The 27,230-nt window shown below is 37.3% G+C and overlaps 1 protein-coding gene across 1 annotated transcript in view; it reads left to right on the top strand.

Annotated features, from left to right (window-relative positions):
* Positions 1-1,014: 1,014 nt before the first annotated feature.
* The window catches only part of LOC135198494 (solute carrier family 35 member F6-like), a 26,874-nt gene continuing 658 nt past the window's right edge, over positions 1,015-27,230 (top strand). Inside the window, exons 1-9 of the mRNA XM_064226089.1 lie at positions 1,015-1,199; positions 1,848-2,016; positions 2,841-2,941; positions 20,415-20,497; positions 21,414-21,531; positions 22,024-22,308; positions 24,452-24,607; positions 25,215-25,369; positions 25,905-26,038. Of these exons, the coding sequence (XP_064082159.1) occupies positions 1,940-2,016; positions 2,841-2,941; positions 20,415-20,497; positions 21,414-21,531; positions 22,024-22,308; positions 24,452-24,607; positions 25,215-25,369; positions 25,905-26,038 (1,109 nt within the window). The 5' untranslated portion in view covers positions 1,015-1,199; positions 1,848-1,939. The remainder of the gene's footprint in view (positions 1,200-1,847; positions 2,017-2,840; positions 2,942-20,414; positions 20,498-21,413; positions 21,532-22,023; positions 22,309-24,451; positions 24,608-25,214; positions 25,370-25,904; positions 26,039-27,230) is intronic.

The raw sequence follows: 27,230 nt of genomic DNA, 5'->3' as shown, positions 1-27,230 counted from the left end.
GCATGAAGTAAATTTGAGTCTGATAGCGTCCGAGGCTGGTGGTACTAAGCACTCGCCGTTAACGGCTCGGGAGGAATGTCATCACACGAGCGCGTCTTCTTATCATCTCTCAGTATTGACCTCCTTTTCATGAAATACGAAGACCGGGGAAGGGGCTTTTAGCTATGGGGATGCGAAGGGGCTAGCCTTTATCCGGTCACGAAGGAGTTAGCAAATTTAGTCGCCAAATTAAGGAGCAATCAATATCACTGGTAAAAAAAAGCTAAATTTATGTTTTCTTCTTTACCATCAATATGGATCACTTGCTGTAAAGATTGCTGGTATAATGATGAAAGATTCCGGAAAATGCAAGTGTGGTAAAACTGAAATGGCAATTCTTTAACTTGCTCGTAAACGCTGTCGCAAAGTTTGGCAGCTATTATCTGTTAATTGGCATTATTGTTATCGGTAACAGTGCGCGCGCGCGTGTGTGTGTGTGCAATTCAAGTTACAAGTGTATATTGACTAATTTTCTTATGTGAGTCATAATACGTTATGGCAAACGAAGATCGTAAATCATTAATTTTGTGCTTGTGTTAAAGAAATGACACTTATTACTACTGTTGCTACCCATCATCTCTCTCTCTCTCCTCTCTCTCTCTCTCTCTCTCTCTCTCTCTCTCTCTATATATATAATATATATATATATTATATATATATATATATATATATATAGATATATATAATATATAGATATACATATATATATGTATATGTATGTGGCTGTCTACGTAGTATATATTTGTCACGTGCAGTTTGGCGACTTACTGCTGACACACACACACACACACAAAGGTAAACGGCAACTAAGAAAAGAAGCCAAATAGAGCATTTGGAACTTTGTAACCATTGCAAGCGACTTGATATGGCTCGGTAACTCCACCCCACATGAATTGTAATGCTGACATAACACTCGGCACTGCCCGAGTGGTGTCTGCAACCTGTTATCAAGTTACAAGCCCAAAACAATGTAATCGAGTAACCTGCCGAACAAAAGGCCTGGAGCCACAAAACCAAGGGGATGAACCAGATAAAAGCCAAAAGCCTTCGATAAATTATAGATCTCGTCGGTATACGAGTAATCGACTACGTACTGGACTCAAGGTCTAGAGTCCTTGGTGGGGACTGTTCTTTTCCAGCGGTTTCATGGACTGCAAAAGGTGCGTTTAATTAACTTCTATTTCATATGTCAAGGGTGCGTTTCAAAAGACAGCTTGGACAGATGTGCTCTTCGGGATTTTCTTTCCCTTTTTTCCAGGTTGTGAAGGAGCAATATTGTGTGACGTGTTTATAGAATTATAGTTTCTGGTGATTTCCATCTCTGCCGTGTTGCGCTCACTGCGAAAATTTGTATCTTTTATGCGAAAAGTGAATGTAAATTTTATGTGCTGTTTATGATAATAATTTAACTTCTGGTGTATTTCATTTTTGCTTTGTTTACCTCCATTTTAAATGACTGTCTGTGCATTTTGAATTCCAATAACATAAAAAAAAGTTTCTTGGTAGATTATGGGCAAGTTTAAGACATTATTTTGTTGTGGTCTTGCCTATTAGCTCAGATATTTGTTAATTTTTCTTATGTTTTTGTTTATTGCGTACTTCCACCTGTTTATATTTTCATGGCATTTTACAATACTCGTCTTCGAAAGATTCTTTCTCGCTACAGTTTTTTCATTCATCCGTTTCCACTTTCCTGTCCAACTCCCTCGACTCTCAATTTTTTCCTCTCCTGAAAAATAAATTCTTCTGACTATCCCTTCGAGTCAAGATGCTTTGTAATAATATTAATGCAGGGGTTTGATTAACAGGTGTCAGCTGGATATCGGAAAGCGGTAAAGACAACAAATTCTAGTTGTCTTAACCAGTTTACAGAAGAAGAAGAGAAAGAAGAAGAAGAAGAATGGGCTGGACGAAGAAGCAATTCGTCTTGGCTCTGGTGATGGTGATCACCGGATCCATTAACACTTTGTCTGCCAAGTGAGTTCCAGCTTCATTTCGGGAACTTTGTGACTATTATATTTAAGTAATAAAATTATTAGAGGATTAGGCCTAATATTTTTCGTGAGGGTGACCATTCTATTTAAAGAAAAAATATTAGAGATTTAGGACTAATATTTTCGAGAGGGAGACTATTAGATTTAAATCTAAAAAATATTTGAGATTAAGGCCTAATATTTTCGAGAGGGAAGCTATTATATTTAATGTAAAAATATTTGATATTTAGGCCTAATATTTCCGTGGGGGTGATTATACTTCAATAAAAAAATATTAGAGGATTAGGCCTAATATTTTCGTGAGGGTATTATCATATTTAAAAAATAAAATATATTAGAGAATTATAGGCTTAATGTTTTCGTGAAGGTGATTTTCATATTTAAACAAAAAATATGAGAGGATTAGGCCTCATATTTTTGTGTGGGTGGGTGAAGATAGGCCCCCAAGAGTTGAGTCCTATGTCAAGAGTTATAAAACAGTCGTGTTATTAGTTATTCAGCTTCTTGCTTCCATGTGCTCGCGAGTCATTTGTTTCAGCGAAGCGCATTACTCAGTAATTCTTAATTGTAACTATTCTGTATCCAATCTCTGGTTTATTGAGGATAACGGATCGATGTACTGTCAAGTCTGTTGTCCATAAGGCAGAAAAAAAGTTAGAATCCTTGAAGACATCCTAGCAATTAATCTCTAATGAATATTTACTATCCAACTTTGCTCTATATCCTTCTCACTCCTATTCCTCATGCGCCATGTACAAACATGCAGAACGTTAAAGTGTAAGTTTAAAAGATCATATCATTTTCCAGATGGGCGGATAAGATCAAATCCAAGAATTCTTTCGGAGACGTTGTGGAATTTTCCCATCCGTTTTTCCAGGCCGATACCATGTTCATCGGAGAAATGCTTTGTGAGTACAAAACGTGTCAGTTACCACGAGTTTCGAATAGATGTCAATCGTCACTATATTTCAGCTGCCTCCCTCTCACCAGTCTTTGCAGCTTCTCTCTGCCTTTGCCAAGTAGCAATAACATGTCCTCATCGTCCCGATATTACACATTGCACCTGTGACTTTCATTGTACAAACCTGCATCCAAGTCGTTCAGTTTCGCCAGTTTCTGCAACTTCTGCTTACTTTTGACGGTTAAGTAGATACTCCCTGTTGCTGTCTCGAATGCCTAAAGCAGATTTTCTAAACTTCTAACTGTCATGTTGCTCACGATCATAAAGGGCTGAAGACGACCTCAGCGAAGCTCTAAAGCTCTTGTCTTATATCTATCCATTTAAACTTGGTGTTAGACGGTGGCTTTTTTTTTTTTTTTTTATTCTTAACCATCAAGGGTGACCATGGAGACAAAATCTCTACTGCAGATTTAGCGTACCGGTAAAATCAATCAGTCATTTTTAGTTTTCTGTAAAAGAAAACTATTAATAAGGTTAAAGTTTGTCTGTCCATCAGCACTTTTTCTCTCCGCCCTCAAATCTTGGAAACTAATGAGGCTAGAGGGCTACAAACTGATCATCCACCCTCCAATCATCAAATAGCAGCCCTCTAGCCTTAGTAGTTTTGGTTTTATTCAAGGTTAAAGTTTGCAGTGATCGTGCGTCTGGCACCGTTAAAGGTACCAACAACCCAGGCCACCACCGGGCCGTGGCTGAACGTTTCATAGGGCAAGGCTGAGAGTTTCATACAGCATCATACACTGTACAGAAAACTCTATTCCGCCGAAGAAACTTCGACGCATTTTTTACTTTGTTTATTTTGCAAGCACATTCCATTGTGTCACTGAAGCAGTGATGATTTCAGATATTAGTCAGTAGAAATGACATCACAAAAACAATCCCATCCACGGAAAAATCAGACAATATTACTTAACTGTAATTCAGTGTGCTACAAAAAAGAACCTTGAAAATATTTCTCGAGGAGCAACATTAGTACAATCCACACATACTAAAAAATAATCCCTCGTGTTTCTTATGTATCCATCGATAACATCGATAAAAAAAAGTCCATAAAGAACACGACTAGTTTAGGAAAACAGTGACAAAGCCAAATGGTATCTTATTATCACTGATGATAAGGCCGTGTGGCCAAGCAAAATAGATATACTATATGAAGCCGGTCAGGAACCTATCTCGATCTCACTCTCTCTAGCTCTCTATCTCTCCCCATCTCTATCTCCCTCCCGACACCAGACCTGAGAGAGTGTGTGTGTGTGTGTGTCAATCGCGTATTCTTCTTATCCAGGGCTGATAAACATTATCTTATTTACCAGATGTTCATAGGATTCGCTACATCCCGATAGAGAGAAGAGGGGGGGGGGGGTGGGGGGGGGGAGGCGCGCCTGTATTTGACCTCTACCGAATAATCTGGGATTCTAAAAATGCTCTTCCTGGATGACTGCAGTTTGAACATCTAAATCTAATCTTATAATATGTCAATATGTCTCTCATATTCCCGTATGAAGAATTCATGTGATTAAATTACTGTGAAGTCTGTGTTGTATACTCTCCCCTCTGCTAAAATAAAGATGGACTTTGCGAATATAACCAAGTGCATATACAGACGTTTTTGCTTTTTTGACTTTCCAGTACGGATATATATATATAATATATATATATATATATATATATATATATATATATATATATATATATTATATATATATATTCTTCAATGTCAGGCAGTTCGTCTCGCCAGCTCACCTGAACTCAGGACAAAGATAGCGCAGTTATCCCTAGTCTCTTGCCAGTCTTCGCCCTCCAGTAATTCATTCTAACTTCGTAGATTCATCCACCCATTCAAAATACAGCCAACTGAGTAGCCTTAGAGACTCCGGTATGTTTACGCAATTACTACAGGAGCGAGGCGAAAGAATGGTTGATTTATTATTATTGTTATTATTCACATCCAACATTCATATAGAACGAGGTACCTACATGTGATCATTGAGATAAATGAGCGAAGTAACACACATGTGTAAATTATACCTCAGTTATGGCGAATATGAAACTTGACTATATTTGTGGTTTAATATTACACACACACACACACACACATACACATAACATACATATATATATATATATATATAGATGATATATATATATGTAATATGTGTGGCACAGTGTCCGTTATTCCAAAAGACAATAACTTAATAATACATAAGAAAAGGGCACGAAACGGATAATAAGGAAGAAAGGGAAAGGGATACGATAATGACTTTTCTTTGCGAAGGGATTTTGTTACTCAAAACATTAGGCTTTTAGCCATTAGACATCTGGTTTTTTCATCTCCCCCAAAAAGCCTCTGTCCGTACCAGCGATTAGTGACCAACAAGAGATTATAGTCGACGAGGGATATCGCCCAGGCACCTTCGAGAAATTGGAAACTACCCTCATTAGCGTGAACAGGTCAGAGAGAGCCATCTGGCATACGTTAAAAGGGAATTCTATGACCCGTTGTTAGAAAGAGGGAAGTACCAAACTCTTAAAAGCTCCACCCTCCCAAATATAGGCCTCTAGTATCGACGAATCAAAAGCCATGAGTGTTGGTCATAAGACAGCCCAAAAGGGGTATCAACGAATGACCTATGAGGTTACCAAGGCATACGCCCCTAAGAAGCCAGGACATGAAGAAGGAGGCGTATACAAATTCAAAGCCTACGAATTACTGTAGAAGACCTGACAGGAAGGCGGTCTCGTATGAAGTTAGTAGCCACTAAGAGACAAAAAGTCTTTCAGAAAATGCCACACCCAGTCAGAATCCAAAAATCCAAAGGCGGGGCTAAGGAGATTTCAACTGAACAAAAAGGCGAGACAGAGAGAGAGCAGGCAGAAAAGAGAGCAGAGAAAAAAGGGGAACAGAGAAGCCAAGAGAGAGAACAACCGGGGAACCGAGCCTGATGGGGAGAACTGCAGTGGCATGGCCGTGAAACCGAGAAGGACAGAAGAATCCCCAGAAGAAGAACAGGTGCAAAGGTGTGGTGTGCGAAGCAATCAAGACAGTGAAAGTGACAATCAATACTCAGTAAATTTCCCTCGTGCCTATAGACTCGTAATTGCAACAAGTGCCAATTAAGTTTTATCAGTCCAAAAGCCCAGTAACTCAGAAGGTGGAAAAACACTTGTAAGAACCCCTAACGAAGAATAAAACGTAATTTGTATGAATATATCAATTTCATTTCTCATCTAAAAGTAGAACCCTTCCTTTTAACGAATTCCAGATTAAGAACATTGAGCAAGACAAGAAGAATTTATATAAGCCTAATTCCCCAAAGTACAGCCTCCACGGCACACGTTACCTTAGATCTGTGCAAAGAAAGTAAGTACCGTCACAGATTTATTGGTGGCAGCGGTGGGATACGATGAGATAAAGATTGATATAGTGACAAGATTAATTGATGTCGAGCGGTAAGGATAGGAAGAGACCAAAAGAGACAGCAAAAGCAAATGGTGATTTAGCGGAACGTGATACGAAGACACGAATGACAGTTAAAAACAGCGGCCGCGAAACGGAATCAAAAGTTTAGTGTCGGCAGAAGAGATTTCAATCCATTCACGCCACTCGAAAAAGAAAGTTCTCCCCAAAGACAGTTACCAGTGCTTCCCCAAATACAAGGACAGTTACCGAGTTGTAACAATAAAAGCGCTCCAAAAAAAAAGCCACCCACACTTTGCGAAAGTAAAACTCCACTCTGAAGAACAAGAACAGTCGTTCCACTAGAAGAACAAGATGTCGAACGCATAAAAGAATATATCAAGAGGAAAGAAAACAATTCCGAAAACGCATCAGTCAACGCAATCGAGAGAGAGAGAGAGAAGTCCCCTTCCCGCAGACGTAACAACGCATCATTCAACGCGCTGGTAGGCGAACGCAAGCTGTCAGACGTAAACCCGGGAGTCGAAGACGACGAAAGAAGTTAAGTCCAAAATAATATCCTCGCACTTACATAACATCAAACTTTATTGAAAGTAAATTACGCGATTAACATTTCAGTTAGACAATTTCTGGTATTTCAAGATTAAAAGATTTTCACTCTGAACCTTTTTTTTGGCAACGAAACTACGATATTTCTTTAGTTTACTAATTATAACTAATCAGCTACTAAGACCTTTTCCCGAACATTTGTATTTACTAACCAAAACTTAAATTTAATTTCTAATTTTGATTGTGTCATTTTATGTTATTTTTTGTGATTTTGGTTTTTTTGTTTTTCGATTTCTTGTACTTTGTTTTGTTTTTTTTGTTTTAGTATTTGCTTTTACTTTTATTCGTTACGTCGAATGAATGTTTACTTGTTTTTTTATTTTGTTTGTTTAGGATAACAAGGGTAATTCACGGGAGGTCTCTCGTTAGCGTACAACTTTTATTTTTACGGTCAGTTCAGTATCGTTTTACCAGAACTATTAAGAGGGTTTTTGTTGTTGTTTAAGAATCGCTTACCGATAACGTAAGACTTTGAGAATATTTCTGGGGAAAATTCTTTTATTTTTTTGGTGATCGAATACTTTAGTAAAAATACTTTATTGTTATTATCATTTTCTTTCGGGTTAATACTGTCATAACTTTGATACTTTTAATGATACTCAGTACTTAAGAAAATTTCCATTAACGAGTCGATGGTCAAAGGGAGACCGACTCCTTATCAGAACGTAAGAACGCCTGTGCTCACGAGAAGTCAAACAAGGAAAATAAACATGCCGGAAAGTACACAGTCCGCGAATTCGAACGCAGCAGTAATGGGAACACATAAGGGGCATGTGATTAATCACATAGCTAAATTTTGCGGAAGAAAGAACGGTCAGTTAGCTTGTAACTTAGAGAACTGGATAGAGCAGGTGGAGACACGCCTAGATAGCATAACGGGGACAGATAGAGAAAAGCTTATTGAAGCCAAGAGTTATCTTGATTTGGAAGCCGGAGGAGACTTAGAACGATACGTCCACTCCGAGACTTACCGAGATCTTAAGAATTGGGAAGAACTGAAACGGTATTTTAGGAAGGTTTATTCCACAGTTGGTGAAAGAGATCCAGTTACTAGCTTGGCAAGGATAGTGCGTCAATTTAAGTTAGACGAAAGACGTTATCAAGAGTTTAGCTCTCAGTTGTATAACAATATGAATGAATGGGGTAACTTCATGGAATCCACAGGTTGGATAGAGGTAGAAGGAGGCAAGCAAAAAATGCTAATGAGTCATGTTAAAAAAATATTTAGACTAGCAATAATGATTGGAAGTCTGCCAACGGAAGTTATTGCAAGGATGACTCGTAAGTGGGAGACATCCGATGATGTAGCAGAGATTGAAGAGGAGGAAACAAAGCAATCCTAGGTTAGAAGACCTGAAGGGAATCCTATATACAGACCTTTAGTCGCTATAGGACAAAAGAAAAGGGTCCAAATAGATCTAGGACACCATCTAGAAATCAGAATAAGATGCCAGGTAATCTTCTCAAGGAGGATTTTCGACAGTCACGTTATAACTGTCAGAAGAGAGGACATTATGCCATGACTGCCGGAGGGATAGCCTTCTGTCCCTTCCATAAGAGAACAGGACATAGTGCTCGAGAATGCAGAAATAAATTTGTCTCAGCTCCTAGAGGTAGATCTCAGTCGAGAGGCAGAAGTAGAAACAATAGTCAATCTCCCCCAGTTAGAGGAAATAGGGATTCCGTCCCAAATAGATATGCTAATCAAACAGCAAGTATAGGGTATCAATCAGCTCAGCCAATGTCAGACGACGCAATGGGAAATTTTCTGCTTACTGGTACAATGAATCTTCCTCTATAACAGAGAGAACGTCCGGAATGTCAAGGCTAAGCCCAGCTACACAGGTTAGCAAAGTTGATGTAGGGAATGAATATATTATAGACCCTTATTTCCCGCACATGTCGGTCTAGAGAAACCTATTGTTACATTCTTTGATACAGTAGTCCTAAGAATATAATGTCAGAAAAGGTGTATCGTTTGTATTTTTCTCACTTAAGTTTGAACACAGCAGTAGATTGTAGAATCACAGACGTCCAGGGTAATGATATCCACGTAATTGGACAGTTAGATTTTCCATTTAGGCTAGGAAGAATTGCTCTAAGAGAAAAGGTTCTGGTAGCCAGAGATATACAATTAGCTTTTGCTCATTTGCTGATAGGTTACCCACTATGGCTAGACAAGGGATAAGCATTGATGCCCCTAGGGAAACAACTAGTGATTAACAACGGTCGTGAGATTTCTAGAATACCAATATGCAAGCCAATAAAAGAACCCAGACTCAAGAGAATCCCACACTGAAAGGTATCCTTAAAGAAGGATAAGACAGAGGAAGATATCCAAGAATGCATCACGAGTTCACAACAGATCATTAACCTCTTAGAATCAAATCAATGCACTTATTTAAAGTTAGAGAGGGAATTAAGACTTAAACCAGGAGAAAGCACGTGGGTAGAATGTACAGTAAATCCAATTTTTGAGGGAAGGAAATTCTCACGCTTACTGAAAAGTCGCAAGTAAATGGAATACATTATTCCTCTAGTTTACATGAAGTCAGACAGGGCAAAATAGCGTTACAGATTACGAATAACAGAGGAGGAAAGGTTAAGTTAACAGCAGGTACAGAGATAGGCCTAGCAGAAGTATACTCCATACCTATCCGAGTTGTAGAACGGGAAACGGTAGCCGCGATCAGTAAAGGAAAGGAAATGAAAAATTACGCTCAGGACATAAAACTGAGAAGAGCTAAAATAGGATCTCATTTAAAGGACATTAAGGAAAAACCATGTTAGAGAGGAATTCATAGACTTACTGTGCGAATATAATGATATAGTCGCTCTAGACGGCGACACCTGGGAAATACACGCGAAATAACGCACAAGATAGACATTCCATCGAACACAAAGCCAATCTACATACCAGCCTATAGAGTAGCACATTCCCAGAAGGAGATCATTGAAAGAGAAGTACAAAGAATGAATAGGCAAGGAATAATAGAACCATCTAAATCCCCATGGTCCTTTCCACTTTTGCTAGTTCCTAAAAGGGACAAAACTTATAGAATAGTTGTGGATTTCCAGAAAATTGAACCAAATTACTGAAAAAATGATCCTTATCCAATGCCGTCAATGCGAGATCTTATCGCTACTATATGGGTCCAAGAGATACTTCACCACAATAGATTTATTGCAGGGATTCTTGCAAATCCCTCTAGACGAAGAAAGTAAACCTTTGACTGCTTTTTCCACTAGTAACGGCAGATACCAGTATGTAGAATGCCTTTTGGTCTAAAGTCAAAGTCCGGTAACTTTTGTAAGATTAATGGATAAAATTTTGGGCGATTTACTAGGCAAGACGTACACTGTTACATAGATGATTTGGTAATAGCAACAGACACTATGAGGAACACATAGACTTAGTCAGAGAAGTCCTAAAGAGATTAAGAAAAGCCAACCTGAAGCTTAAACTGAAGAAGTGTAACTTCCTTAAAAGGAAAATAGACTACCTTGGTCATAGCACTACAAGTGTAAAAGGGCGTAGAAGTAAAAACGAATTAAGGATTAAGTCGATTAAGGAATATCCAACACCTCAGTGCAAGAAGGACGTAAAGTCATTCTTAGGTTTAGCAGGATTTTACCGCAAGTTCATAGGGAACTTTGCAGTCATATCAGCTCCACTAACTGAACTTTTAAAGGATCATGTATCATTCACATGGACATACGAGCAGCAAGAAGCATTCGATGAATGAAAGAAAGATTAACACATCCCCCAGTACTTAGCTTCCCAGACCTTCGGCAAAGATTCTTTTTAGCCACGGATGCAAGCCACATTGGTATAGGAGCATGTTTAATGCAAAGACAAGATAAATAAGTATAATGCGATAGCTTATTACCAGTAGGAAATTAAAGCCCTCAGAAGTGAACTACTCAGTAACAGACCTCGAGTCTCTAGCTATAATAGACGCTTTAAAGCATTTCAGATATATCATTTTTGGTTACAAGATAACCGTGTTCACGGATCATTCAGCTGCAGTAGAAATGCTAAAGAACCCTAATTTTTCTGGACGAAGAGCCCGTTGGTTCATGACAGCCCAAGATTATGACATAGAAGTGAGATATGTCCCTGGGAAGACGAATAAGGTAGCAGATGCATTATCAAGATATGTGTCACAAGGTGATAGTATAAATATGATAATTCAAGAAGAAGAAAAGAATGAAACAATGTGCAATGACATAAATGTACTCACCATGCATTATACAGAGGAGCTTTCCCGGCAAAATTTCATAAAAGAACAAGAAAGAGATGAAGATATAAGGGAACTGTTTAAATACGTTAGAAACGAAAGAAAACACAGCCAACAAGAATTAACCGAACTAGGTAGGAAGGTTGGATGTCCCACAGATGCACTAACGGACATAGATGGCGTATTAATTTGGATGTGTCACGAATATGACCCATTTGGTCAATTTCTAGGTGTACTGCACAAAAGGTTAGTACCTAAGAGTCTAAGAAACAAGGTCATTGAGCTAATGCACGACGATGACATGAGAGCTCACCCAGGAAGGGATGAGACAATTAGACTAATCCAGAGAACTTTCCATTGGAAGGGAATTCACAAGGATGTTAGTAATTATGTGAAGAGCTGCAATACATGCAACAGCTACAAGGAAGAACAGACAAGGAAGTACCACTAGGGAAATATCCTATCCACCAGACTCCTTTCGAAAGAGTATCTATTGATCTTATCACTAATCTTCATACCACGAGTAAAGGGAATAAGATATACTAGTATGTATCGACGCGCTCACGAGATATACAGAGTTGGTACCACTAACTAGTAAAGGTGCCAAGGATTGTGCAACCGCTCTCTTTGATAAGAATATTTTGCAGATATTCTGCCCCACAGCTCATTATCTCTGATAATGGGACCGAGTTCAACAAACTCATTAGTTCAAGAAATTTGTAACGCCTTTAAGGTAGAAAAGGTAGCGATACAGCCGTATCACCCAGCTAGCAATGGCTTAGTAGAAAGGAATAACAGGAAGGTTTTAGACGTATTACGTCACACAGTAGGACAGGATCCTGACTGGGACGTCAATTTACCTTTAGTCCAATTATCATTAAATGCAAGGCATCATACGAGTACTCGAGCAACTCCCATAAAAGCTTTGATGGGATATGAACCCAGATTACCTTATGCATGGCTGAATCAGCCAATACAGCCTAATTACTCTGAAGATATCATGAAGATAAGAATCGGGAAACTTTAAGTAATACACAAGCAATTGCACAAGAATCTAGAAGAAGCCCAGCAGAATATGATAGAGAAGCATCAAGAAGGATTAAGGCCTGTAGGAGCTACAAGAAAGGGGATGAAGTCTATATTAAGAAGGAAGTAAGAAGTGGTATTAATTATAAGTTAGCCACAAAATTCACAGGACCATACAAGGTCGTAGACGTACAAGAAACTAAGATAAAGGTTAAGAAAATGAATAACCAAATGCCTTCCACATATGCTGAATCATTAGAAGAAGAAGAATTTTGATAAACAAGGACAAGGTCAAGAGAACCAAAAGAAGTTGAAGAATCCGAAATGACAGAGTACTCCAGAAGAAATTCCAGAAGAAGGAACTAGATATAACCTAAGAAATAGAAGAGTCACTTTTCAGTGAAACAGAAGAGCAAACCCATTAATTCATCCAATTATTCCCATGTATTTATTTGATTTCTTTATTGCTAAGTTTACCTTCACCGGTTGACTTAGGAATAATCTTTTATTGTTGCAATTCTTACTTTAATTAGTTGGTTTGTAGCAATTTTTTTTTGGTTAAGTGCACTTAACTTCAAATTATTTTGACTTGAAGGGAATTATTTGGGTATGTAAGAAACGGTTCAATGCGTAGTATAAGAATTTTAAGACGTATATTAAGTTTAATCGTTCCATAAGAACATTCTTAGAAGTAAAAGAATAAATAAGACGGGTTAAGATAGAATATTAAGAGATTTTAAGATAAGACAATTCGTTTCAGAAATTATTAAGATTTTGAAGGGGTAATTAATACACCTACTTTGTTCAAATCCATAAGATGTTGATTGATGATAACTTACTAATAAGATATTAAGTGATGAAGACTCACTAACAAGATAGTAGTTGTTGAAAACTTACTAACAAGATATTGATTGGTGAAAGCTAACTAATTGTTGTCACAGTAGAAGAAACCTACAAGTATAACCACTAACCGGTTCCTTTAACCGAGTTGCCAATATTGTTTTAGTATCAAGCAGTGAAGTTAGATTGTTTAATGTCAAGGTTACTCAGAAATTACAGTAAGAATGTCCAATGAAATTTGCATAAACACAATACACACTCTCAGTAGGAAGTCAAGGACACACTTGTTATTGCATACAAATACACAAGGATATTTTCTCCCAGGACTTGTCTCCAAGCAGCAGGTCACAGCCAACAAGAAGCCATCAAGTGTCGTCAACAAAGAACGAAATTTATTTTTCCATAAAGAAAGACGATATCCACCTAGATAGAATAGGACTGAGGACTGAACCAATCATATACTGTAAACTTGGATAGTTACCATTATTTTTTGCTTCTACCATGCATTTATATAACTTATGTGACTCAAGGGCTTATGTATGTTTAACTTTCAGTTTTCTTGTTTTTTTTGGTGATTTATTCTTTTTTGCATTCAGTTTCATGTTTCTTAATGTGATTTACACATATTTGAATTCAGTTTGATGATTCTTTTAATATTTCTTAATCAAGTATTTGTTCATGTCCATATTCAGTTTTTTTAATGTTTCTCTGAATGTTACTTACTCAAGAATTTATTCATATTTACATTCATTTTGATTGTTGCCCTTAACATTACTTAATCAAGGATTTGCTCATGTTGCATTCACTTTTGATGTTTTTGAGTTAAAGTTTCTATGATTTCCAAGAAGCATAAGTTAGGAGTCCTCTTGTAGGTATAATATTTGCTTCAGCTTAGTTAACGCTGTCGGGGGGAGGAGTCAGCGAGGTAGCGGGCCGAGACTGTAATAGTGTGGCAGCAGTGTCGTTATTCCAAAAGACAATAACTTAATTATACATAAGAAAAGGGCACGAAACGGATAATAAGGAAGAAAGGGAAAGGGAATACGATAATGACTTTTCTTTGCGAAGGGATTTTGTTACTCAAAACATTAGGCTTTTAGCCATTAGACATCTGGTTTTCATCTCCCCCCAACAAAAAAAGCCTCTGTCCGTACCAGCGATTAGTGACCAACAAGAGATTATAGTCGACGAGGGATATCGCCCAGGCACCTTCGAGAAATTGGAAACTACCCTCATTAGCGTGAACAGGTCAGAGAGAGCCATCTGGCATACGTTAAAAGGGAATTCTATGACCCGTTGTTAGAAAGAGGGAAGTACCAAACTCTTAAAAAGCTCCACCCTCCCAAATATAGGCCTCTAGTATCGACGAATCAAAGCCATGAGTGTTGGTCATAAGACAGCCCAAAAGGGGTATCAACGAATGACCTATGAGGTTACCAAGGGATACGCCCCTAAGAAGCCAGGACATGAAGAAGGAGGCGTATACAAATTCAAAGCCTACGAATTACTGTAGAAGACCTGACAGGAAGGCGGTCTCGTATGAAGTTAGTAGCCACTAAGAGACAAAAGGTCTTTCAGAAAATGCCACACCCAGTCAGAATCCAAAAATCCAAAGGCGGGGCTAAGGAGATTTCAACTGAACAAAAAGGCGAGACAGAGAGAGAGCAAGCAGAAAAGGGAGCAGAGAAAAAAGGGGAACAGAGAAGCCAAGAGAGAGAACAACCGGGGAGCCTTGATGGGGGAGAACTGCAGTGGCATGGCCGTGAAAACCGAGAAGGACAGAAGGAATCCCCAGAAGAAGAACAGGTGCAAAGGTGTGGTGTGCGAAGCAATCAAAGACAGTGAAAGTGACAATCAATACTCAGTTAAATTTCCCTCGTGCCTATAGACTCGTAATTGCAACAAGTGCCAATTAAGTTTTATCAGTCCAAAAGCCCAGTAACTCAGAAGGTGGAAAAACACTTGTAAGAACCCTAACGAAGAATAAAACGTAATTTGTATGAATATATCAATTTCATTTCTCATCTAAAAGTAGAACCCTTCCTTTTAACGAATTCCAGATTAAGAAATTGAGCAAGACAAGAAGAATTTATATAAGCCTAATTCCCCAAAGTACAGCCTCCACGGCAACGTTACCTTAGATCTGTGCAAAGAAAGTAAGTACCGTCACATATATATATATATATATATATATATATATATATATATATATATATATATATACATCTATATGTATACATACATACACATATATGAGTACCATATGACAGCTGACGGCAACCAAAGTAATAATCAAAATAAATATAAGCATAATGTGTTTTTGGAAAAGTAAACAAAAGAAACAAACATTCAAAAGGATTTTTGTGTGTGTGTGTGTGTCTCTGGGACCCTTCCACAGCTGATTCAACCGCCCGCTTCAGTTCTCTTTCATTTCTCGCGTCATTTGAGCAGGTTATCACTAAAGCGTTGCCTCAGCACCTTTCCCGCCTCTAAACTTTACAGCAAGCAGCCAAATTGGTGGCAAAATCACAGTAATGTTAATTAGTTTGTATACGTATCTGGCAGCACAAAAATTGAAGCCCGTCAAAGTGTTTGCGTTTGTACAGGACAATGAATGATCGAACACGAAAGACTTCATGTCTGCCACCAATGTTCGCTCATAGTAGTAGTCGAAATTCGCCTTTGAAACGGCTCCCTTGCTCGTTTATTTTGCCATTATACGAGGTATTTCAAGTATATTTTCTCTACGATACCATATGCTTTTGAAAAATTCTTTCCTATTTTCAATTTCCTCTTTGGGCAAATCTGTGAACAGTAAGATGCATGCTACTATCACTCTTTATCTGCGCAGTTTAGCAGGAAAACGGTGGTGGTAATAGAAGTATTAGAGATTTGCCTTTGAAACGGCTCCCTTGCTGTATGGGTTATCAGAACATGGAGCCATCTGTCAATGACTCTGTAGGTATAGCTCTTTCTTTAACTCATTCTGTGCGGTAGCATATAATAGCAAATGGGTGCGTTGGTGTATGTATATACAGGGGACACCTGGAAGGGCAAATGACTTGCATGCATAACTTGCGCCAAATTTCTACAGCATACCAACTATAACATGAGTTACTAGTACGAACTATCATTTACTTTAAATATCGTTATCATCGTCTGTTATCAGCACATTCTCTTGGCCAAAGATTCGATATCTATTCAGTTTTTTGCTTGTTTATGACCGTGCTAGAGTAGTAAGTGGTGATTATAATAATGTTTAGTTATTTAAAGCTTTATCATTCCTTGTTAGATGAAATATATACAGCGATTTATATTTATTTGTTGGTGAATGAATTACATCGCAATTAAATATATATAATATATATATATATATATATTATATATATATATATATGTGTATATATATATATATATATATATATATATATATATATATATATATATATATAGTATATATATATATATATCTTCAGCAGGAGCAGCAGCGAATTATATTTATCGAAAGCCAGGCTCGAATGATTCTGGTCGAAATAAAATATATTGCGATTAACACATATAATTTCTTGGTGAATGAAATTTATCGTGAATTAAACCTATTTACATCTTTAGTGAATGCAATGTATCGAGTTTTAAACATGTTAGAAAATTAAAATATATATTGTATTTTCAACTTTCACATTAACGATGAATGAAAGTTGCATTGTAGCCTATACGTATATCAACAAACTGAGCATGAATTATGGAATTTAGTAAAGTTAACATTATACTAATACTGTACCGGATCAAACGAAAATGACGAATAATAATTAAATTTCTGGGTTCGTGAGTTTCAGTTGTTTTTCGCGACTTATCACAAAAGATCTTACATCACAAATCCGGTGTGATTATTGTCCATTACAGATAGACGATAACTATTCGGTTTTTTCCTAATTAGTCTCATGATTAAAATACGAGATTCATTCTCTTTCAGATAAGGAACTCGATAAGGACACCTTACCACAGCGATTAAATAGCTTACGGGCTTTATCGCGTACAAGTAATGAGGCATTATCAATGCACGATTTCAGATTGGTTATGCGTGTATATTTCTACGAAACTCGTTCCCATGTGTTCATATATATATATATATATATATATATATATATATATATATATATATATATATATATATATATATATATAATATATAAGCGAATACCACAGGAAAATGATAGGCAGAAATTCAAGCGCTTTCGTCTTTACTAAGACATCGCTCCTTGACAATGTCTGTATGTAAAGACGAAAGCGCTTGGATTTCTGCTTGTCATTTCCTGTGGTATTCGCTTATTTAATCAAGTCACGTGCATCTTCTGAGATTTTTAAGCATATATATATATATATATATATATATATATATATATATATATATATATAAAATAGAGAGAGAGAGAGAGAGAGAGAGAGAGAGAGAGAGAGAGAGACGTCAATCAAAACAAGATTCCGGGAGACGTTATTGTGAACAAATTTGTTCCGAGTTCCGTCAGGTTTTGACCGATAAAAACATTTTCCGTCGACTTCCTGTTCGAAGGGACTGATATGCCATTTCCCCAAGTACCAAAAGATACTCTGTAAATTGGGGAGAAAGAGAGACAATCATTTCCAATCAGCTGAGGATCGTCAAGTTGAAAGAGAAATGACTGATAGTTACAATCACCGAGTTCCCTCCCCCTTTGGTCTTATGACGCTGATTGGTTTATAACTTTATATGCATTCATTTGCTCATTTTCATCTTTATTTTTAGCTCCTTCTTCGATAAGAACGAGTCTTAGATAGTTAGGCGATATTACCTAACAAGAGGTATGAGGACCCTGTAGTCCTGACACTTAATTGTTTAGTGTATTCGCTTACTCGGGGAGTAAGCCTACATATTACTTTGTGGTCGTTGCTGTTCTTCTTGTTGTGGGGGTAGGAAAGGTCTATGAAATGGGCCTAAAAAGGTCTGAAAAAGGTGTTTCGCATTGAGGTAAAGACACAGGAATTTTAGGAAAGGATATTTATGATTTATTTATTAGAATAAAAACGTAATGAAATAAATAATGTGCATGTTAAACAGTAGTAAAGACAAATTATTCCTAATAAGGTATAGCGCATTTATTTCAATTTATGCACGAGGGGAAAATCTTCATGCGTCCCGAGTAAGCTGGAGGTAGGATCACGCCTTTTTTACCCCCTGGTATTTTTTAAAACTGCAATAATCTGATTGCCTTACCAAATCAAAGCTTCAGTGTTTAATAGATTAGCTTTTTAAAAATGTGATAAGGGAGGCAGCAGAAATATTTCTATTTTCGGGATGAGGCTGCACGCCCCTATACCACTGTCTACCAACCCTGCAGTCTACTAGCTACCTAGGGCACTGTAACTTTCACGAAATTTGTCAGTATTGGTATGGCCGCGTCTGGGATTCGAACCCAGGCTCCTTTGCTAGAGAGAAATATACCGATCTCCAGACTGTGAAACCACTCTCTCTCTCTCTCAATATATACACAAAGATATATATATATATATATGCTTGCATTCACACATATTGCAATATATATATATATATATATATATATATATATATATATATATATATATATAATATATATATAATATACTGCTTATGTGTAAATTATTACAGTGAAGAATTTAAGGACTGAATGTACGTGTAACTGTGTCCAAGCATGTGTACGTACGCGACGAATCCTGGCATTTCCACGCTTATGTAATTAGAACCGTGACAAAATCATGTCAGGATATCACTGAACTCACGGGCGACCTTCGCCTCCCTATCAAAATTCGATTACCTTATCATGTCCCGCCACAATATCTTGTCGACTCCCGAAATTCCTGTTGTTGTCGGACATTCGTGCTTTTAAGATTAGCTACCGTCATTCTATTAACCCAGTGGGTTTTATTTTCTCGTCCAGTTGTGTGGAGTTTATAAAATGCATGATCCTGGAAGTTGCATAAATCTAGCGAATTTATGAACTGATTTATGAAAGTCAATTTATGCAAGTAAAGTTATGATTTGATTTACCCAAGTGGATTTATGAACTGATATATGGAAGAAAGTTTATGAAATGAGTTATGCAAGTGACTTTATGAACTTATTTGTGCAAGTAAATATACGAATTGTTTTATGCACGGAAGTTTATGAATGGATTTATGCAAGTTAATTTATGAATTTATTTATGCAGGAAATTTTATGAATTGATTTATGGACGTAAATTTACGAATTGATTTATGCAAGTTTATGAATGGATTTATGCAAGGAAATTTATGAATTGATTTATGGAAGTAAATTTACGAACTGATTTATGCAAGAAAGTTTATGAACGGATTTATGCAAGGAAAATTTATTTTAAGAATTGATTTATGGAAGTAAATTTACGAACTGATTTATGCAAGAAAGTTTATTTTATGAATTGATTTGTGGAAGTAAATTTATGAATTGATTTACACAAGAAAGTTTATAAAATGATTTGTGCAAGTAAATTTATGAACTGATTTATTCAAGTAAATTTATTAGTTGATTTATTCAAGTAAATTTATGAATTGATGTGTGCAAGTAAATATTTGAATTGATTTGTGCAAGTAAATTTATGAATTGATGTATGCAAGTAAATTTATGAATTTTAAGAGTCTAATCGGGTCATTCAGTTTACACGTTCGTTTCCAAAACGTGGAACGCCCTTCCGTCTTTCGTATTTCCCGTACCTTTTTAATGACCTATATCAATTTGGCTATTGTGATAACGGGCTTCAGTCGAACGTCCCTTATCCACATTTACCACTCAACTTCTTGCAGTTATTATCGAAGTGTTTACTCATCTTGAAGTTTTAATTATCTGTCTTCAGTGATGTTTAGTGTAACTGAAGATGAACTTTTCACTTGTGTATATTCCGGTTCACGCAGACGACTCATAGGCCTATGTCATACGAAATTAGAGGATAAAAGGTTAAGTCCTAAAGTATCCTCTTTAATGCTAACAACCTGTAAAACATCTACATTAAAAATGGATTGCTTGAGCCTATATCATATCCCTTTCCACACAACCGATCCGTGTAATGTACATTGCTGAATGAATTCTCTGAAGTTCTATCATGTTCCTTTTCCAAAATAATTCTAATTCAATCAAAATTAAAGGAATGTGTGACTGATCCCATATCTGACTCCTTCTCCAATAGACGATCCGCGCAGAAGAAAGCAAAAGATATTTGTTTCAGTAGATCCTTTATTCTAACCGTTGTATTCTGCTTCAGGTCTTGCGACTTTTTACGCTAACCTGGCCCTCAGACGACGCCGAAATCTGCATACGACGGAACTGGCTTTGGACACAGCAACGGTGAGGAAAAGTTGGAATGTATGCAGGGACAGTGACTAGGAAAGCATGACTTGTTTTGGGAAGACCAACGTATTCCGCTGGAATCACACAGAAGTACAAGGAGAATGAAAGGATGATAAGTATAAATATACATAGTCGTAAAGGAATAATTGTAATAATAGTAGGTGTGTTCAATGTCACTTTAGCTTTTCAGATAGAACTGGAGAAGAAAGATGAGTAAAGGTAATATGATAATCTAAGATATATTAGTACAGATAATGTAAGATATCTGGGAAACTAAGAAAGACAAAAAGCTGTACATAGTTCAGGGAGTGGCAGAAAGGTCAACAAGAAACACAGAATTCATAAAGCAGGAGGACACACCCAGATCACAGCTAATTGGCGCTGTGTATGTGAGAGCGCAGGTGTAATGTAATGCTTCGTAAATCTGGAAATATTTTGCACTGGGGTCCAATTGTAGCGAGTCCATCTCACAACAGAGGAAACCACGTTCGATCCCAGTACCTAGGACCACCAGCTGAGCAGTTGAATGGATGATGTACTTCAGAGATATTTTAATCTTTAGCTGGCAAAGATAATTCACTTTTAACAATCTCAACATCAGTCATGTGATGCAGGCTTTATCTAGAAGAAGGGGAGAGAGAGAGAGAGAGAGAGAGAGAGAGAGAGAGAGAGAGAGAGAGAGAGAGAGAGAGAGAGAGAGAGAGAGAGACTATCTCTCTCTTGGTATCTACGAACATTTCTTTTTAATGAAAATCATAAGCCTGCAATCAGTAATGATGACATACTTTATGCAATATTCTTCAAAGCAATGGTGACATTGCATGCTAAAAGTCCATTCTACAATATTTATTCCTTTAAAGCTAATCCGCACTACCGTGACAGGTTATACGAAAGCCTTTTCCTTCGTTTTCAGACGTCGGAGTTCCCCAAGTGGATATTCTGGGCCCCCGCAGTTTGCGACATGACAGCAACATCCCTCATGTTCGTGGGTCTGATCTTCACTTATGCCAGTTCTTTTCAGATGCTCAGAGGTACGTCTGTGTCTCTCTATTAAACACACACATAGATTACATGTATATATATATATCTACATATATATGTATATATACATATTACTAAGAAACCACAAAAAGTAAGCACGTGATTTTGTTTATTAACTAAAGCCACTGGGAAAATTTAAAAAAGGAAAGACAGAGTGCCAAGTACTTTCGTGTATTTAACACATTTTGTGCCCCGAAGGTGTGTTAAATGCACGAAAGTACTTGGCACTCTGTCTTTTCTTTTTCAAATTTTCCCAGTGGCTTCAGCTAATATATACATAATCTCGACAATTATCTAGTACAAACTCGCTTTAATTTTCCTTTCCCCAGGCACTGATATTTCTCCTTTTCCTCACCTTTTAAAGTACTCACGTCCTTTTCTCAGCTTCTCGTTTCGTCCCTAAGCCAATCTCTGCTGTTACTAAATCAATCATAGACCAATGCTTCTTGTCACCATCGTTACTCATTTTCACCCTGGAAAAGGAGCCGTGATTGTCTTCACCGGCCTGATGTCGGTGGCGTTCCTCAACCGCCGCCTGAGGTACTACCAGTGGATGGGCATCGGATTCGTCATCCTGGGGTTGGTCCTCGTAGGACTTTCGGACTTCCTTAACTCCAGCGACAACAGCCAGCAGGATATCAACGGTATTATCACAGGTGATCTGCTGATCGTGATGGCGCAGATAGTGACCGCCTTGCAGATGGTCCTCGAGGAGAAATTCATAATGAAATACAATGTTCCTCCTCTCCAGGTGGTCGGTTATGAAGGTAAGAGTCAATTCATAAATGAACTTGCATACATCAATTCATAAATCGACTTGCATACGCCAGTTCATAAACTTGCATAAATTAATTCAAAAATTTGCATAAACCAATTCATAAATTTACTTGCAAAAATTCACAAAGTTAATTACATAAGTCAATTCATAGAGTTACTTGCATAAATAAATTCATAAATTTACTTGTATAAATTAATTCATAAACTAGCATAAATCAATTCATAAACTATCATAAATCAATCCATAACTTACTTGCATAAATCAATTCATAAATTTACTTGCATAAATCGATTCATAAACTTGACTGCATAAATCAATTAATACACTTACTTGCGTAAACCAGTTCATAAATTTAATTGCATCAACCTACTCATACACTCACTTGCATAAATCTATTCATAAACTTAACTGCATAAGTCAAATTATAAATTTACTTGCGTCAACCAGTTCATAAATTTATCTGCATAAATTAATTCACAAGTTTACTCACGCAAATCATAGCACTTAGAAGTGGCTCTAGTAGGTAATTTCTTTGAATATATGTTTTTGAAAAAGTAATTTTTTCATTTGGACTTTCAAATGACATATGAAGATTTATCAATCTGTTGACTGCTACGGACTGAAATGCGCTCAATAACGCATTGCTATATCCATTTCTTTATTTTCTTGATGCTCCTTAATGCATTGCAGTATATTTAAAACAAATATTTTTTCCCAAGGGATTTTTTTTACCTGTACTTTACCATACTTATTTTGTTTATCAGCTTTACTAACTTAAGCATTTATCAGTATGTTATTATACATACTTCCCTTCGCCTGATTCTGTTCTCATCTGACTACCTAATAATAATAATAATAATAATAATAATAATAATAATAATAATAATGATAATAATAATAATAATAATCATAATAAAATAATAATAATAATAATAATAATAATAATAATAATAAAATGGAAACTGAAAACCACAAAATTACCGAGTATAACTTGTTTACTTGTAATTTGTAAGTATTTACACAGTATTTTACTTAAAACTCGAGTACTTTCAGGCCCTAAGTGTCGCCCTTACTCAAAAGTACTCGAGTTTTAAGTAAAATACTATGTACACACTCACAAGTAAACAAGTTATACTCGGTAATCATGTGGGTGACTATTTCCATCTTCAGAAGAAAACTGAAAGTAGTTTTTGTTTGGTTAACAATAATAATATAATATTAATAATAAACTCCCAACACCCCCAACAACAAGCTACTACAACCGGAGAATGGAAGCCAGGAGGTGGTTCTTTCGCGTCATCTTAACATGGCGGTGAATCAAAGACTCCGGGCCTAGTTTATCGGAAGACGAATGAATCACCGGAAGACGCCAACATGACGAATTTGGTGACTATTTAGCTTTTAGGTCGATATCACCATCGCCATCATCTTAACTCATTGTCGAGGTCGCTGTTTTTAACGAGCATATTCTGGCTGCTTCTATCTGGAACAGATCTTTTCATAATTTATTTTGCCAGGCGTTTGACTGACAAATGCCCTCCTTTTGAATCCAGGCCTGGGACAGGGCTTGAGACGGATTCGAGCCTACCGTGGTTAAATGATGCTCGCGAAGTCCTATAATCAGCAGAGAATGCGTGAAATAATCACAAATGTTCTGATGGAAAAACAAATGACAGTTCTTTCATTTTGTTGGAATGGGTCGGTTTAGGTTGTTACGTAGGAGGCTTATCAGAGCGGCAGATAATTATGCTTGACATTTGGATGTGAAGATAAAATGTTATACCGATAAGCATTAAAACTCCACGTATCAAACTTCACGCGGAACAAGTTAAAAGGGACCCCAAATGTGATATATATATATATATATATATATATATATATATATATATATATATATATATATATATATATAAACAATAATATGGTAAACACCAGGATAACTGTATGACATTTAAATAAACAATGCAATACAGCTCATGGTTGCTTAAAATCTTGAATAAAATCAATTATTTTTACTACAAAGCCCTTGGGGACATGAAGTCAGGAGAACTATTCATACCCATCAATTCTGGAGATTATAATAATAATAATATTTTCTCTCGTATCCGATATTCCTTCCTTTTTCTTTTCAGGTATCTTCGGTTTCTTGACCTTGTCCGTACTCCTGATCCCTATGTACTACATACCCGGTGGAATGTTCAGCTCCAACGAAAGGGGAGTCCTGGAAGACACCCCAGACGCTTTCGTTCAGATAAAAAACAATCCTCTTTTAATACTCGCCATCCTACGTGAGTGCAGCCTAACGCTTTGTATAAGTTTCCCCTCTTACATGATTCCCGTTTTCTGTTCGGCAAATCGAGTCCTGGGCAAATCCAGTATGCGATATCGTCGAATCGTGTTATTTCAATTTACCTTATCGTTAATCTTTGATGAAATATTGCGATTTGGAGATTTACTCCGTGACGGATACGCCTTTCTTATGTTTCACAGAAGCAGAGATTTCTCATTTTACTACGCAATAGGATAAAACATTTAAATGGAACTGAAACCAAAAAACCAAAGAGATTTGGCTGAGGTGTTTGTATGTACGGGGAAAGTGTGATAAAAAAAAATAGAGGGAGTAGTTTTATACGTATATGTATATGTATACATATATATATATATATATATATATATATATATATATGTGTGTGTGTGTGTGTGTGTGTGTGTGTGTGTGTGTGTGTGTGTATATATATATATATATATATATATATATATATATATATATATATATATATATATACATATACATATACAGATAATCATGAATAAAGTGTTGTTAGCGGTTCCATTAAATACATTCAACTAAAGTCATCGTCAAGTGTCTAAAATAGTCATTTTATTTTCCCTCAGTGAACATTACCAGCATCGCCTTCTTCAACTTCGCCGGCGTGAGCGTCACGAAGGAGCTTTCTGCCACGACCAGGATGGTGCTGGACTCCGTCAGGACGCTCGTCATTTGGCTGTTCTCCATAGCTGTTCAGTGGCAGGCGTTCCAATACCTCCAGGTGAGACCTAGGCCTAATTTTTGTTCGTATCTACCCGAGGTTTAGAGACCCTGGTTCCGCCTCGTCTTGATTAGCTGGTAATTGTTTGTCATGACATTTTGCAAGCAAGCAAGCTAGGCTAGTATGGGATAGGGGCGTTATGGGAGAGGGCAGGGGGGAGGGGAGGAAGGTAACGAAACGTTTGGAGACTGAAGTACAGTAAAATGCTGGGCAACTGGGGTAGACCCACTTGCACATACGAGCAATCTGCCTTGAAGAGACAGCAAATGACAACTATTTTGTTTGCTACTAAAACATCTATTATAACAACATATGCTAGGGCAGTTACCTACCAATGCAATGAGAATGCAATTAGTCTTAAGTTAGCAAAAGTGGAAAATTTATTCACAAACACAAGGAAGAAATAAAATTCGATCAAAATGTCTCCTGTAATCTCCCTGGAGGTCGGATAAGTTGATTTAAGTCCCGGGAAGGGTTATTCTAGTCACTAGAGTGTCTCGAATGAAGTCATTTAAATTGATGTCATTCCTTTCAGCCTATAGGTTTCCTGATCCTGGTCATCGGAATGATGCTCTATAACGACGTCCTCATCATGCCATTTTTGAGGAGGCTGGTCAACATTACTGACAGAGTGCCGGAAGGAGCTCCTATACTCAGTGGCACCGTGGAGTAAGTAAGCCCTTCGCCAGACGTAGGACAAGGAAGTTACTGAGGACCTTTTTTGTTTTCATTGGATAAAAAACTATCCTTTTAATAATGCAGTAGTTTAGGGCAGGAATGTGGCGATGACAGTTTTTTTCTTTTTTTCCGGACCTGCCCCATCAGGGAAAACGATTGGTATAAACGAACATTTTACTTTGTATAACCAGGTAAAATACCTTCTTGAATACAGTCAAAGTAAAATACTTAAGAGATCATTTCTAAACCATTCTCCTTCAATTTTCAATTTCTCGAAATGCAGCTTCGTTTTCTTCCGCTCTATCTCGGTGCATCTGGAGGCATTTTATGATATTCCGTCCAGGAGGCGTGTTTAACCCACTCCCTCATATACGGCTTCTGCAGTCGGATGGTCAGGGTCATTGTTGTTGTGAGATTAAACAGGCCTTGCGCTACCATGAAGCCTATAGGTCGCACGAGCAGCTCCCGAAGGTCAGGGTCAAGTAGGAGAGCATATTTACGGATGACAAGCTCGATCGCTGAATTTCCATTGATTGTCTATAAGAAGTGGGGAAAGCTGGGTGATGGTAGAAATGCGTAGGATGATTTTAGAGGGTCATTCAGCTGATTTACATGACACCTCTTAAATTAAAACGACGGATGTTCCTTCGGAAATCTGAGGTTGGGTGCCATCTTTAGGTACACACATCCGGTAAATGGCACCATAGTCCTATACTGTGAATGGGACCACTGTCGTTCGTCAATTCCAGTGTAGCTGTACAAAAGAAGCAAGCGACACTATCAGTATTCAAATCACCATTCCTGTAAATTCTCCATTCCTATAAATTCTCGATGACGAGAGATCTAAAGGGCTTAAGCTAGCATTATTGCTTATGGTGTTGAGAGCAACTCAGTTATTTCAGGAAGGCAGAATGGGTGTCTTTGTCTCTCTCCCAAACCAATAAACCTCGGACTACCCTATAAAACCTCTCCTGACCTACCCCAGAAATGAAGGGCTCTCCGGTGGATCAAGGACAGGTGCTGGTATGAGGCCTGCTTAACCTAATAACAACTATGACCCTGGCCATCCCCACAGAAGCCCTACGAGAGAGATGTTGGAACCAGTGTTGCCAGCCATCTAAGAGGCTCCTTACCCTACCTAAGGCACTGAAATTACCCTACTTTCACTGTCATATTACCCTAC

This window comes from Macrobrachium nipponense, chromosome 22 (genome assembly GCF_015104395.2).
Source record: "Macrobrachium nipponense isolate FS-2020 chromosome 22, ASM1510439v2, whole genome shotgun sequence".
Taxonomy (NCBI): Eukaryota; Metazoa; Arthropoda; class Malacostraca; order Decapoda; family Palaemonidae; genus Macrobrachium; species Macrobrachium nipponense.
Note: the sequence above shows the minus strand (reverse complement) of the source record. Positions and strands in the feature narration are given on the sequence as shown.